The following is a 14,198-nucleotide window of genomic DNA, read 5'->3' as shown; positions in this document are numbered from 1 at the left end:
TGGTTTTCATCAACGATCTCTCCGACTCTGGAAAATTATCTTCATCTCTTTACTGATGACTCCACCCTCTGCCGTACCATCTGTCATCCCTCAGATCAGCAAGCACCAGCTTCTTCACTCTCTGCAGATCTGGATAAAATCACAAGCTGGGCCAACATATGGAACATGTCTTTCAATCTTGACTCTCTCGCTCTCACTATGTCTCTCCGAAAGGACCGTCTGGAACCACCCACCCCTCCACCCTATCTACTTTCTCAACAATCCTCTTGAAGAAGTCCTTTCATTCAAGCTTTTGGGTCTCATCATCTGCCATGACCTTTCCTGAGAAAGCTAGATTTCCAAGCTGGGCTCCAAAGCCAGTCGCCGACTGGGCATCCTCCGGTGTGCAAAGCCCTTCCTTGGCACACCTGAGCTCCTGACCACATACAAAGCTTTCATCCGCAGCCTGATGGAGTACTGCTCTCCCTTCTGGGCTGGTGCTCCTGCCTTACACCTTTCTCGGCTTCACGCTGTGGAAACCAAGGCATTAAGGATCATTGGTATCTCCCACAATGAAGCTGAGTCTTTGGTTCTCCCTCACCCTCTCACTGCAGGCAGGTCGGTGGTCTTGCTGTATTCCACTGTCTCCCCTCTGTCCTCGCCCTCCCCCCTGCTCTGTTTGTGATCTGTACCCCCCCCCCACCCCCAGAGTTCCACAGGGCGCTCAAAGTCCGCCAGCAACCCCTCTTGTATACAACTCTCATATACTTAACTATAGTACTAACTGGAGCATTTTTGCCTGGGATCTAAAATCTAAAAATGGATACACACTTTTACACATTTTGCCTAATGTCGAAAACCCCCTTGGGGAGTGGGCAGGTGACGTCGCAGCAACTTCCATCGTTAAGTTTGGTTGAGATTGGATAAGTTGCGACCGGATGTATAGTTTTCAAAAATAGACGCACAGACACCAAATTGCATATTGTTGCGAATTCGCGCCCGCCGGTGTGCGAATGGCCACGTAACTCGAATCGCGGCACGTCGCCCACCGGACGGACAATTCAGTCGTGACCCTCTCGGAACAATGCCGGAGCTAGTCACGGGTGGGGGTTTAACCTCACCACGATTGTGCCAATTGCCCACCCGCGCAGGATAGGGTTGCTCGCCAAATTTGATCGACCTAAGTACCTGCGCAAATGGTCGACCGGGCGATCGTACCACGCCACAGGCCGACTCCGGACACGAACCGCTTAAGCGGTCCGTTCTGTGCTGCAGTGATAACCAAGCGGTGTTCTCGTCGCCTTGACGGTTCCGATTAATTACCGGGATGTTGAACCCGCTACGAACCCCTTACGTGATTCAAGATGGAGATTCAAATGGAGAAAAGACGAAGCGAAATGGGCACAGTTCAACATGCAAGCATTTTATTATGTGACACACGGAAAGCACGTATATACAGTGATGTGGATTTTTTTAAAACCCACCTTGTTGTGATCGTTGTCCTCCTGAAGGATTCTAACTGGCCGATTGTGGAATCTTATTTGACTTCAGACAGAGTTTAACGTTTGTCCGATTTGATTATAAAATCCTACAAAAACCCTATCGACACTGATAAAACTGATGTCCACACAAGTCCTTCCTTGTGAAACAATTTATTTTCTAATTATACACCATACACTTCTCACCCTTGTACAATGAACTTAGGAATCCCCATTTGTTGCAATATTATTTGGTTCTATTTCCTTTAATTCTTACCTTAGTTAACAGTTAGACCAACCCGATTCAATTCACTTCTACATTACATCAGAGAGTTTTATTCTAACTTGGTACTTGGTCAGTTCCAAGGAGTACAAGCCACTGAGAAACTATACTTCCTCACGTGCTTGCACTGAGAACAATGTGCCTTTCAAAACATTTTATACTTCCATGAGAGAGAGAGAGATGTTGGGGGATATTCACCCAGACTGTAGATGTGTCTTTTAGACAAAAAGCCACTTCATACATTTTCTAAGCAAAGGTTCATTTATCAGCTCGGTCACTCTGCTCCAGAACAACACATTTCTTATCATTTAGGGCAAAAGTCTTTTGGCCAGAAATGACAGCCAATTCAATTTGCAGCATAAAAGTTACATTTCTGAAACTCCATTTGTTACAATTTAAAATACATTAATATAAATTTTTCCCCCACAGCAGCCATACACAAAAAGCAAAGGCAAGAAGAAAACAGTTGACACCGATCTAACGCGTACACACGGCAACACTTACACAGTTTTACTTCACAGACGACGCCAACACACATTTACACAAAAGCAAAAGAAGGAAGCCACCCTCACAGACAAGGAGGCAGACAGGCCCGTAGGCCAAATGTGCGCGGGACCTAGAGGAGCGGCCTGGTCCGCGAGACCGGGGAGGTCTTACCCGCGTCCTCGTGACGCGTTGGCGGGCAAGCCGCAAAATGTCCGTGCCGCTGTGCCCCTGGCGTGCTCGTTGGCACCACGTTTGGGGTGGGGGAGGAACGGGGCCCCCTTTGCACTATCTCAGCGCGGGGAAAGGGGAAATTGTTGATGCCCTGGGGGAGGGGAGTGGCTGGCTGGCTTGGGTCCCGCGATGAGACGAGCGATCCCCCACACCGCAACCTCATCGCCGACCGCCGTCCTCCTTGCCTCGGACCCGAGCTTCCTTGCCCCGACCCACCGCGCGCACTCCCCTTCTTCCAGCTCAACGCTCAATGCTCCTCGCTTCACTCACCACGCTTACGCTTAGCTCCACCAGTTCCACATTCTTGTCTTGCGAGTCGCCTTCCGCTCACACCTTTATAGCTCTCAGGAGGCGCCGATATGCAAATTCCCGGATCAGAACGCGATTGGAGGCGGGGCCACACCGCCCCCCCGGTCAGCCATTGGTCGGGCAAAAATGGGCGTGAAACTCCCCTGATCCTAAAATTTCCATAGACGGACATGGACGGAATTCACCTACACGCGCCTGGAGGCGGGGCCAAGCCGCCTCGCGCTTGCCCATTGGACAGAGGAGAAGTGGGCGTGAAGCATTCCTGATCCGCGGATCGACGCGTTCGGCCTCCATGGCCGAACGGCTCTGGGAACACGACGTTTGTTGTTGACTGGTGGTGTTTGGGAATGGCCGTAAAAGCGATGATGTGTGATGAAGTTGTGAAGGTAAAGGCGGAGGTGGTGGTGTTTGCGAATGGTTGTAGAAGCGATGATGTGGTAGCGTAGGTGGTGGAGGTGGTGTCGTTGTAGTGCGGTTGGTCCTGTGGTGGGGATGGCGTGGTTGTTGAGATGCTGTTTGTTTGAAATAAAAGATAGAGAAAGAAAAACGCCTAACTCAAAGCGTCGCAGCCCGGATGGATCACATAAATTCCCTCTATACAACGGGTTTGGGCTAACTACACATGTACCTATGGAGATATCTCACCTGAGGGCCCTTTATGGTGTAATGCGAATTTCCACAGCCGTAACAATATTTTAGTATGATGGGCTTTTTTTGTTTTTGTTTTTTTGTGAGAGGGACACTGACAATTGTTTAAGTTCATTTTGGTATCTGGATTTAAACATTAGTTGTTAAAAACTGTTTCCACAGAGCATCCTTCATCTCCCAATCTGCGTGAAGCTCGACCTAAAAAGCAGGTTCCTTTTGTGTTCAATCAATACAGGCATCAGGGGAACAGGGAGATGGAGAGTGGAAGGGAGGTCATGGGAAAAAAGCGGCAGGTGAGTGAAATTTTAATGTAGCCTAATCTGTTTATGCTTTTTTTCATGGCAAAAGATCCTACTTTTATTTGGCATTGCAGATTGCAGTCATTGTTTTGTATTCCCTTAGGGATTTTGGCTTCATGCACCAACTGAGAGTCACAGCAAATCTTCCCTGTTCCGGACAGACAGTGCTTTCCATGGTAAAACATTTGACCGTCCAGGAGATAATCGAGTGAAAAGCCAAAGATAATTTTTATCTTTCTTTTGTATTTCCTTAAAATTTCAAAGTATATGTTTCAGTTAAGACACAGAAAAAAAACCCTCTAATGTTGAAAAGATATGTTGCAGCCTGGTGGGTAAGAAAACAGAAGTGAAGGAGAATAATGCAATACAAATCATTGGATAAACCGATGAGTGTGACAGATGGAAGCAGAATATGTCTGAAGGTTAGAAGAGTTCAAAACTGGGTATTGTGATTTGTTAACGGTTGGCAGGGGCTAAAACCTGAAGGCCTTTGGAGAAAGGTTCGTGAGTTAATATGATATGAGTTCCCTAACAAGGAACTTCAACACAGGAGGAGGCCATAAGGCCCATCAAGTCTGTGCTACGATTGCCAACCTATGGTTGTTTTCCATGCTCTATCCTTTTTAAATGCTGAGCATCAAGCATGGAAGCAGCACATGCCATTTTTGAAGTATTTGGTATGAATTGGCTGGAGTCGGATTTGAAATGCTAACCTCCCAGACTCGGAGCAAACATGTTTAGCATTATGCCACCGAGGATGATCACAAAAAGGCACTGCAGATAGTGGAAATAATCATGAGTAGAAATGAGTGGACATGTCAGAATTATAAGAGGTTCACATACCATGCTCTATACAGAGTGTTGGTCCTCCCCACCCCTCCTCATTTGGAACTTCCCCCTTCCCCATCCTTGCTTAGTACTACAACCTCGCCTCTCCTCATTTGGTACTGTAACTTCCCACCCCTTTAGTGTTGGCACCTCCTTCCTCCAGCCGCCTCGTTTGGTACTGCACCTTCCCCACTCTCCTTGGTCAGTACAGCAACTCCCCACACCCTCAGAGTCCAATACTGCACCTCCATACCACTTCATAGTTTGGTATTTCACCTCCCCGTACCCACATAGTTTGGTACTGCACATCCCCCCACCCTCATTCTGCAGTACTACACCTCCCTCCCCCACCCGCACCCTCTTCATTGATACTGTCCAATGTCCTCCACCACGGCACTGTATTCTCCTCGTTTCGACACAACATCTTCATTCTTCTGTACTGTATCGTACTTGTTCAGCACCGTATCCTCATTTGACGCTCCACTCTCTGGTTCAGTAACACCCACCCAAACTCAAACACACACACACACACACACACACACACACACATACACACACACACACACACACACACACACACACACACACACACACACACACACACACACACACACACACACACACACACACACTGTTACTGTGAGTAATCTTACACATGCAAATCTGACAGCACCAACCAAAAGAATCGGCCTCCCCCTCCCAACTCTGTCTCCCATCTTTGCTCTCTCCCCCTCCCATAACCCCAAGTCATCACCCTTCCCCTCCCAACCCTAAGGCATTGTTCCCCTCTCCACACTCAAGACTTCAACCCCACCCCCCATGTCCTTTCCTCCCACTGAAAGTCCTCAACCCCCCCATCCCCCTTCCAAATTTGTCCCTTCTTTACTCTCACCCTCCTCCCTCTCATAAAAGGAAATGGGCATTCCCACATCAAAACAGTGGAATAGGTAATGGGTAAAGGTTTTTGCTCCCCTATTATGCTATCACTGACTTCACAGAAATCTATCGACATACTCATTACATACTATTCAACTCATAATTATATAAAATAGTCAGAAACAAGTCTGAAGACGACGATGGTTCACGAGCGGTATATGACGATGTAGATTGTTTCAGAAGTCAAGGATGAGACAATGTGATAATGTTTGACCGAGTTATAAAAATGATCAACATGATGTGGTACAAGTGACAGGTTATTAGCTTGAAAATATCGAAAACCCGGTTTCGTTCAACAACTTTCAAAATTTGACCTTTGCATAACATTTAAAGGTCACAAAACAATGTTGTGGACATTAAAATAAGGAAACAGGATACTTGCTATAGCTTATTGGAGATAGTTCATTGAAGAAGGTTGAAAACCCGGTTTGATTCCCACAACTTTGAAAATTTGACCTTTGTGAACTTTAAAGGTCAAAGGTCAAGGATTATGACCTTTGGTTCAAAACTTCCTCTGGGACATTCCAGGAACAATATAACATCATATAGGCTATATGGCATTTCGCACTCCTCGGATTATCCATACTTTGATGAAATCAGCGTAAAAACAAGCTTGAAGGGGGTGCCACGGGCAAGGTGTTTGAGATAGAGCAAAATGGTTTCAAGACTTTAGGTGGGGAATGACCTCAACATTATGCATAAAAAATATTGTCATCCTCGCTCTCAAAGTTTGGGCGATCGTATGATTTTTAAGTCAAAATTCGCAATTTTCTAAGTTCGTGACCTTGTGACCTTGACCTTGGGAGGAATATGAAAATCGAGCTCCGTGGGGCTATGCAGGTGCCATTGGGCTAACTAAATACCGAAACCCCTGCCAGATTCGACAAACCCCCAAGGAGAAGATGCAAATTGAAATTGGCTACCCCCTAAAAACACAATTCGCAATTTTCTAAGTTCGTGACCTTGTGACCTTGACCTTGGGACGAAAATGAAAAATGTAGCTCCGTGGGGCTATGCAGGTGCCATTGGGCTAACCAAATACCGAAACCCCTGTCAGATTCGACAAACCCCCTAGGAGAAGATGCTAATTGAAATCGGCTACCCCCTAAAAACACGTTTTTTGGGCGTGGCTCAGCCCATAATGGGCGCACCATGCCCATTTTCAGGAAAACACAACGAGATCATGATATAAACCTCCCACCAAAATTTTCTCAGGATCGGATCAAAACCCACGGAGCTATGCTCGGGACATACAGACAGACAGACAGACAGACAGACACACAGCAATAACGAATATCGTGGTCACTTATTTTTTTCGTGAAAATATCTTTTCGTGAACCAACTCGAAGGGCACTCGGAAGAGAGCATACCTCCGCCAGGCTGATTAGTTTATGTTTTGTATCCCACTGATAGGCTGGATCTGGATTTGGACCTGAACTAAAATTGAATCCCCTTGTTCTTGTTACCTAACCAACTCACCCACCAACTTTCATCCGAATCCGTCCATAACTTTTTGAAATATCGTGCTATATATCTTTTTAGCCTGATCACTCGATGATGAAGAATCACTTTAAAAATTCTTGGATCCGGATCCGGATTTGAATCTTCACCAAAGCCGAATCAATTCTTTCTTGTAACATCCCCAACCGGCCCACCAAGTTTCATCCGAATCCGTCCACAACTTTTTGTGATATCCTGCTATATTTTGTTTTTGGCCCTATCTCCCAATTGTGAAGAATCAATTAAAAAATTCTCTGATCCAGATTCGGATCCTGAAATATTCAGATCCAGATTCGGATCTTCACCAAAATCTCATCATTTCGTCCTTGTCACATAGCCAAACTCTCCACAAAATTTCGTCCAAATCCGTCCAAAACCTTTTGAGATCTTTTGTTCACAAACAAACAAACAAACACAGACAGATGGGTAAAAACATAACCTCCATCCACCTTCGGTGGTGGAGGTCATCATAGCAAACCTGCATAACCTCCACAGTAAAAGCACTGCTTGAGAGAAAAGATAATTTTAAAGTGTTCTAAAGGGTTCCGAAATTGGTGGCCACAGTGTAGAAATTGTAGGTGGAATCAGGTGAACTCTCCAACCAACAGGTGGATCTCACATGCACGGATGCACGCATGGCTCCTCTTATAGTAGAGATTACTGATGCACATTTTAATTCCAGGAATATAATGCATGCACGAACCAAAGTACTTCAACACATGATTTCCACTTTACAATTGAACGACAATCTCCCCCCCCCCCCAAAAAAAAAAATATATATATATATATATATATATATATATATATATATATATATATATATATATATATATATATATATATATATATATATATATATATATATAAAACAAACAACAGAAACAAGTCAGAAAAAAAGACATAAAAAAATATAAAAACATGTTGGAATGGAATTCCAAGAATAAATAAATAAATAAATAAATAAATAAATAAATGTGATGGCAATCAGTAAAACGATTGTGGTTGCCGGTAGTGTGAATCTAAAAATCTAAAAATCATCAGCAATCTAAAAAAATCTAAAAAAATCCCTCGTTTGGTTGTTCTTTTTGTCTGTTTTTTTAAATTCCATCCTGACATGTTTTCATTTTTATGTTTTTTTTCTGACTTGTTCGCATAACTATGAATGGCATTTCCAAATGGAGCTTCATTCGTACATAATTGACGTTTGAATGCTCTGACGTTGAACAATTGAGCCAGTTGCAAAAAAATCTTTATGTATAACATCATGATATTAAAACATGTACATGGAGCTTCAATAGTTCAGTTTCACCTTGTCTTTGCTGCAGTAAAGGATTACAGTATATTACTTTATTACAGTCAGATGTAAAGGCTGAGTGTTATTCCCCTGCATGTGTGAAGCGAAAAGCAGGTCAAAGCAGTTGGTTCACTTCTGTCTTTGTCTGTCTGTCTACAAAGATCAGTTTATGACTGAGGAACAACTTAATTTAAATTGAATGTTATATTTTGAACACAAATCAGAAAACGAACCTGTAGTTTATCAGTACTTTGGCTCAGAATTTGTCCCAATCATGCGTGTGCAGAGAAGAGTGAGATAATATTTTTCGTCTGTCTGCCTGTCTGGTACTGAAACAAAATTGAAAATAATTACAAACAGGAAACTTACTGTATTTAAGGACGTCATAAAGGACACAAACAACACACACAAATAACTAATGTAATTTGTTAAATAAGGTGGTGTAAAAGATGCTGCAGCAACGGCAGGAAGCTTCCAAAAAATTTTTTCACCTGCTACCTTCAAAATCTTTATTTTATTTCAATTGAATTACACACTTGAACACTGTAGAACACAAATTGCTTTTTTGCCACTTTCAATTCCCTTCAGTTTAGCAGTACTTGGACAAAATATTACGGAATTTGACGTCATCACAACCAATCACATTTACCGCTCATAAACCCCGCCCATGTTCTTTTTCTTCAGGAAAGTGTGGGGTAAAGTTTTTTTATGAACTCTCTCATAACTAGTCCAGTTGGTTATGGTGCCTTGTGATATGGAACAAATATGGACAAATATATTGAACTCTTTATTTGAGATATTTATGATCTATTTTATTGTATAAATCTGCTTAGCACTTAGTGATTGCCCAAGCAACAGCTGATGATGATAATTATGTAGGTACCTCCACCACCGAAGGTGAACAGAGGTTTTGTTTTCACCCCTGTTTGTTTGTCTCACTGTTTGTCTGTGAGCAGGATATCCCATAAAGTTATGGACTGATTCGGACTAAACTTGGTGGACAGGTTTGGTGTGTGATGTAGACAAAGTGATTAGATTTTGGTGAAGATTTGCATCCAGAGACGAGAATTTTTAAGTGATTTTTCACAATTCAGAGGGCCAAAGACGACATATAGCATGATCTAGTTTTCTTTTGTTTTGTAAATGCAGCATATATGTAAAAGGGAAACCTGCATAACATAAAAGGGAATGTGCTGAGACATATAAAAAACATCCTTCCAATGCTGTACATTTGCAGAAGAATTTCCTGCAAGGATCTGTGCAAGAACAGCATTTTCGGAAAGATTTTGGGATAAAGGTGCTTCGAGCCTTCAGGGTGATGGCAACCATGTCCCAAGAAGTGAAACATGTCGCAGAAGATGGCGCACATGGAGAGATAAGCCATTTCCACAAGTACGCCCCTTTGCAGCTTTTCTTTTTCTCCACTCGCCCACGCCAAAGCCAGTCCTATTGTCAGAATATTTACTCTTATGCGTGTATATTTAATCAGAAAGAACCGTGTCAGAAGGAGCATGAACCACAGATGCCTGTCAAGGACTCTCCCAGTTTCCTGAAAAGTGCCAAACTGGATTGTTTTGGAGATTGTAGTGAAGAGCGCTTGTGTAAACTGCATCTTGGCGATGCTGGTAAGACTGATGATGCTGGGCAATTTTCTCTCTCTCTCTCTCTCTCTCTCTCTCTCTCTCTCTCTCTCTCTCTCTCTCTCTCTCTCTCTCTCTCTCTCTCTCTCTCTCTCTCTCTCTCTGTCTCTGTCTCTGTCTCTGTCTCTGTCTCTGTCTCTGTCTCTGTCTCTGTCTCTGTCTCTGTCTCTGTCTCTGTCTCTGTCTCTGTCTCTGTCTCTGTCTCTGTCCCTGTCTCTGTCCCTGTCTCTCTCTGTCTCTCTCTGTCTCTATCTGTCTCTCTATCTCTATCTCTCTCTCTATCTCTATCTCTCTCTCTGTCTCTCTCTCTCTCTCTCTCTCTCTCTCTCTCCCTCTCTCTCTCTCTCTCTCTCTCTCTCTCTCTCTCTCTCTCTCTCTCTCTCTCTCTCTCTCTCTCTCTCTCTCTCTCTCTCTCTCTCTCTCTCTCTCTCTCTCTCTCTCTCTCTCTCTGTCTCTTGCTCTCACACCCCCTTTCCTCTCTCCCTCATTCCTCACTCCTCATAGCTCCTCCACCCCTCCTCCCTCCAATCTCCCCCTCCCCGCCCTTCACTCTCTCCCCTCTCCCTCCTCTCTCCCCCTCCCTCGAGATATACATATATATATATATATATATATATATATATATATATACATATAGAATACATACGTATATATATATGTATATATGTATGTATGTATGTATATATATATATATATATATATATATATATATATATATATATATATATATATATATATGTATATGTATATATATATATATATATATATATATATATATATATATATATATATATATATATATATATATATATATATATATATATATATATATATATCATTGATTACGTGGCGAAGGTATGTGCTCCACTGAGTGCCCTTCTAGTTTTTCCCTGTGTTCAATGTATGGATCTCTGTGGCTTAATGATGCAACTTTGGAGGCAATATTTCCACCAGAACTGATACTATCCATAAATAATTTTATCGTTACATTGACAAATGTAACAAATAGCATTGACGTTGTAGTCTTTTGCCAACACAGTAACACGTGCACCACTCTCAAGTCGATCTAATATTTTCATTTTCCACCAATGTCATCATTGCCTACACTTTTTACCCCTCAGCCTGAATTGGCTAAGGGGTATTGTCGTCATAGGCATTGTCCGGGCGTCCGTCCGTCTGTCAACTTTTGGTTTCCGTCAATTTCGAGGAGAACGCCTTGTCCGATTAAATCCATTTTTGCAGGGTATGTTGGGGTTGAGTAGAGGAAGGTTCCTTTCGAAAATGGGCGCGCTGCAATTTTCAATGTGGCCTCCATGGCAGCCATCTTGTCCGGGCGGGCGTCCGTCCGTCTGTCAACTTTTGGTTTCCATCAATTTCGAGGAGAACGCCTTGTCCGATTAAATCCATTTTTGCAGGGTATGTTGGGGTTGAGTAGAGGAAGGTTCCTTTCGAAATTGGGCACGCTGCGATTTTCAATGTGGCCTCCATGGCAGCTATCTTGAAATTGGTTTCCGTCGATTTCGAGAATGCCTTGTCCGATTAAATCCATTTTTGTTGGGTGTGTTGGGGTTGAGTAGAGGAAGGTTCCTTTCGAAAATGGGCATGCTGCGATTTTCAGTGTGGCCACCATCTTGAAATTGGCTTGCATCAAGGGGCCGAGGGGTTACGCCCGCTTTGCGGTGCTATTTTTTATTCTGCTCTTCAGCAGATGCACCATTTAATGGACGTTTTGGACCCATTATTAAATAAACAGGATACAAAGTTTTATCACAGTAAAATACCCCACCTCACCAACCGCCAAGCAGCCAGAAGACAATTATGTGGCGGTGCAGCAGATGCTGGAAGACGCAGAATGTACATTTTCAAATTGTTATATTTTCCGGTGATACGGCACAATTATAATTTAACATGTAATGTTAAATGAAGGAAAATATTATTATCCAAGCATTGAAAGTGGTAAAAAAAATCTTATGAAAACCTGAATTTGAGGTGGGAGGAGTTCACTTTTTTCTGCAGATACGTGGGAGTATTGGCGTGAACGGAGAGAAAGGGTGTCTAAAAGGTAAGCATAGATACGCGAAATCGTGGACGGCGAAGACGCGGATGGCGAGGGTTGACAGTACTCCCTTCCTTCGACGCCCGACAATGATGTCATGCATCACTTGGATATGCAATTGGGAAGGAGCGGCGTACAATAGCTGAACCACCACTCTTTCTCACCGGATTTCAGTAATTTTAAAGGTTTTCCAAATGTACACAATTTTCTGTGAAATGAAATGGCAGCAAGCCATTCCTTTAGAGATAAATAATTCGTTTATTGCACAATGCTCAGTATAAACAATTCGTGATAGACAAAAGCACAAGAGAAAATCATATCTTTCCCATATATTCCACACGATCTTAAGCTATCGTACAATAACTGGGCAGTGTAGAGGGAATGGCATGTGGTGAAGAGCATGCAGCTGCTGCAGAACAGCTGGAGCATGAATTTGGAGCAGAACACGCACAGTGTTCTTGGTGGACACTCTTATCCACCAGGGCAAGAGCGGGAGCCAGACACAGTGTCAGAGAGTCAGGACAAGCCAGTGCTTAGAGGTAGAGGTCGTTGGACAAAGTGCCAGTGGGTCAGAGCCAGATGGTGAGGAGGTCCAAGAGAGTGTCAGAGACAGACCTGAGAGTGCTTCCTTTCAGGGCAATCATTTTATACCCAACCTCCTCCCCACTACAAGTTTCTGCCCCTACCCACCCCACACTCACAATGCTCACCAATTATAGGCTGCAAGGGTCTCCACCCCCAGGGTTTTCACCAATAAAATCCCAAGGGTTCCACTCACCCTGAAGCCCGCAAGTCCCTTGCACTCTCCCCCCCCTTTTCACTTGTACCCCCATCCCCCATCCCCTCACGCTGTCCTCCTCCCAAACTTCCTCCTCCGGAGTTTGAGAAGAGGACGGGGTGTCTAAGAATGCGCAAATTGAACAAATGAATGCTTTTTAATCTTTTTTTTAGGTTTTTTTTCTATCCCCCCCCTGGCTTTTCCCCAAGTCCCCCTATCAAATGCATGTCCAGAACACCCCCTTCCCCTCCCCACAACCCCCTTCTCCCGCTCTTCCTCCTCTATCCCTGCCCTCCTTCTCCCCCCCCTCCCCTTAATATACCCGTCAGCAAAGTGACGGGTTATATTTGCTAGTACTCTAAAAAGGGGCCTTTTCTATGCCCCTGGCATTTTCCCCAAGAATACCCTCTTGCTTTGAAGAACAGGAAAGAAAGGGAGAGGAGAGGACAGAGAATCGACGTGGGAGAGGGGAAGAGAGAGCGAGGACAGTTATTTCAGTCCTTTTTATTCCCATTTGTTCATTTTACCCTTTTAGTCTTTTTTTAGACCCTTTCAACACTACATTACAAACGCAAAATTTTGATGAAACCATTAATACCCTTTATACCCCAACTACTGTTGGAATGGACCCTTTGGACCTTTAAACCCTTAAAACTGTTGAACCCCTTAAGACCTGTTAGATCCCTCCCTGTTTAAATTCAATAGACCCTTTCGACCTTTGAAGCATTTCAACCCCTTCGACATTTTAAGACCCTTTAGACATTTACATCGTTTCGATACATTTTGACCCGTTAGACCCCAACTACATTTGAATGTAACCTTTAGATCGTTAGACCCACAGACCTTTCAACCCCTTGTGACCTTTTAAACCCCTAAATCCCCCATACACCCATTACACCTGTGTACCCTTTTGATATTTAGACTTTTTAGATCCCTTTAGACCTTTTAAGACCCTTTCAAAAACTATAAACCCTTTAGACACTTTCGACCCCTTCTGCTTTGACCGTTTGTACCCCAACTACTTTTGGAATGTACCCTTTAGTTAGACCTTTCGACCCTTTAAACCCCTATAGACCGCTTAGACATCTTTAGACCTTTTTAGTCCTTTTATGACCCTTTCAACACTTTTGACTACATTACATCCTTTCTACCCTTCGACCCTTTACACCCATTTGTGGTCTAAAAGGGTTTTAGGGTCTTTCACTGGACAAAAACCAATGGAACATTTTCATCAATTCAGGACCCACTCATCCTATATAGTTTTCACTGCGTGAATACAATCGTGTTATCAGGCCTGTCAGTCCCCATGGGCCCATAATTTGTGTGCGTGTGTGTGTGTGTGTGTGTGTGTGTGTGTCCTCCATAACTCCAAAACCATGAAACCTAGCAGCCTGAAACTTTGCATGCAAACTAACAAAACTCCAAGGAAGTGCAAGAGTGAAAATTGGGTGTT

General features: G+C 43.5%; 1 protein-coding gene across 11 annotated transcripts in view; it reads left to right on the top strand.

Moving 5' to 3' along the window:
* The window catches only part of CSPP1 (centrosome and spindle pole associated protein 1), a 116,622-nt gene that overhangs the window by 93,256 nt on the left and 9,168 nt on the right, over positions 1-14,198 (top strand). For 8 of the 11 annotated variants that reach the window (XM_085881486.1, XM_085881482.1, XM_085881484.1 and 5 more), the window contains 4 exons: positions 3,577-3,707; positions 3,817-3,889; positions 9,509-9,663; positions 9,761-9,896. In XM_085881486.1, the coding sequence (XP_085737612.1) occupies positions 3,577-3,707; positions 3,817-3,889; positions 9,509-9,663; positions 9,761-9,896 (495 nt within the window). The remainder of the gene's footprint in view (positions 1-3,576; positions 3,708-3,816; positions 3,890-9,508; positions 9,664-9,760; positions 9,897-14,198) is intronic. The other 3 variants (XR_015058247.1, XR_015058248.1, XM_085881488.1) reach the window with 2 other exon arrangements.

Source organism: Eptatretus burgeri, chromosome 5 (genome assembly GCF_056783735.1).
Source record: "Eptatretus burgeri isolate ZD-2024b chromosome 5, Ebu_testis_v1, whole genome shotgun sequence".
Classification (NCBI taxonomy): Eukaryota; Metazoa; Chordata; class Myxini; order Myxiniformes; family Myxinidae; genus Eptatretus; species Eptatretus burgeri.
Note: the sequence above shows the minus strand (reverse complement) of the source record. Positions and strands in the feature narration are given on the sequence as shown.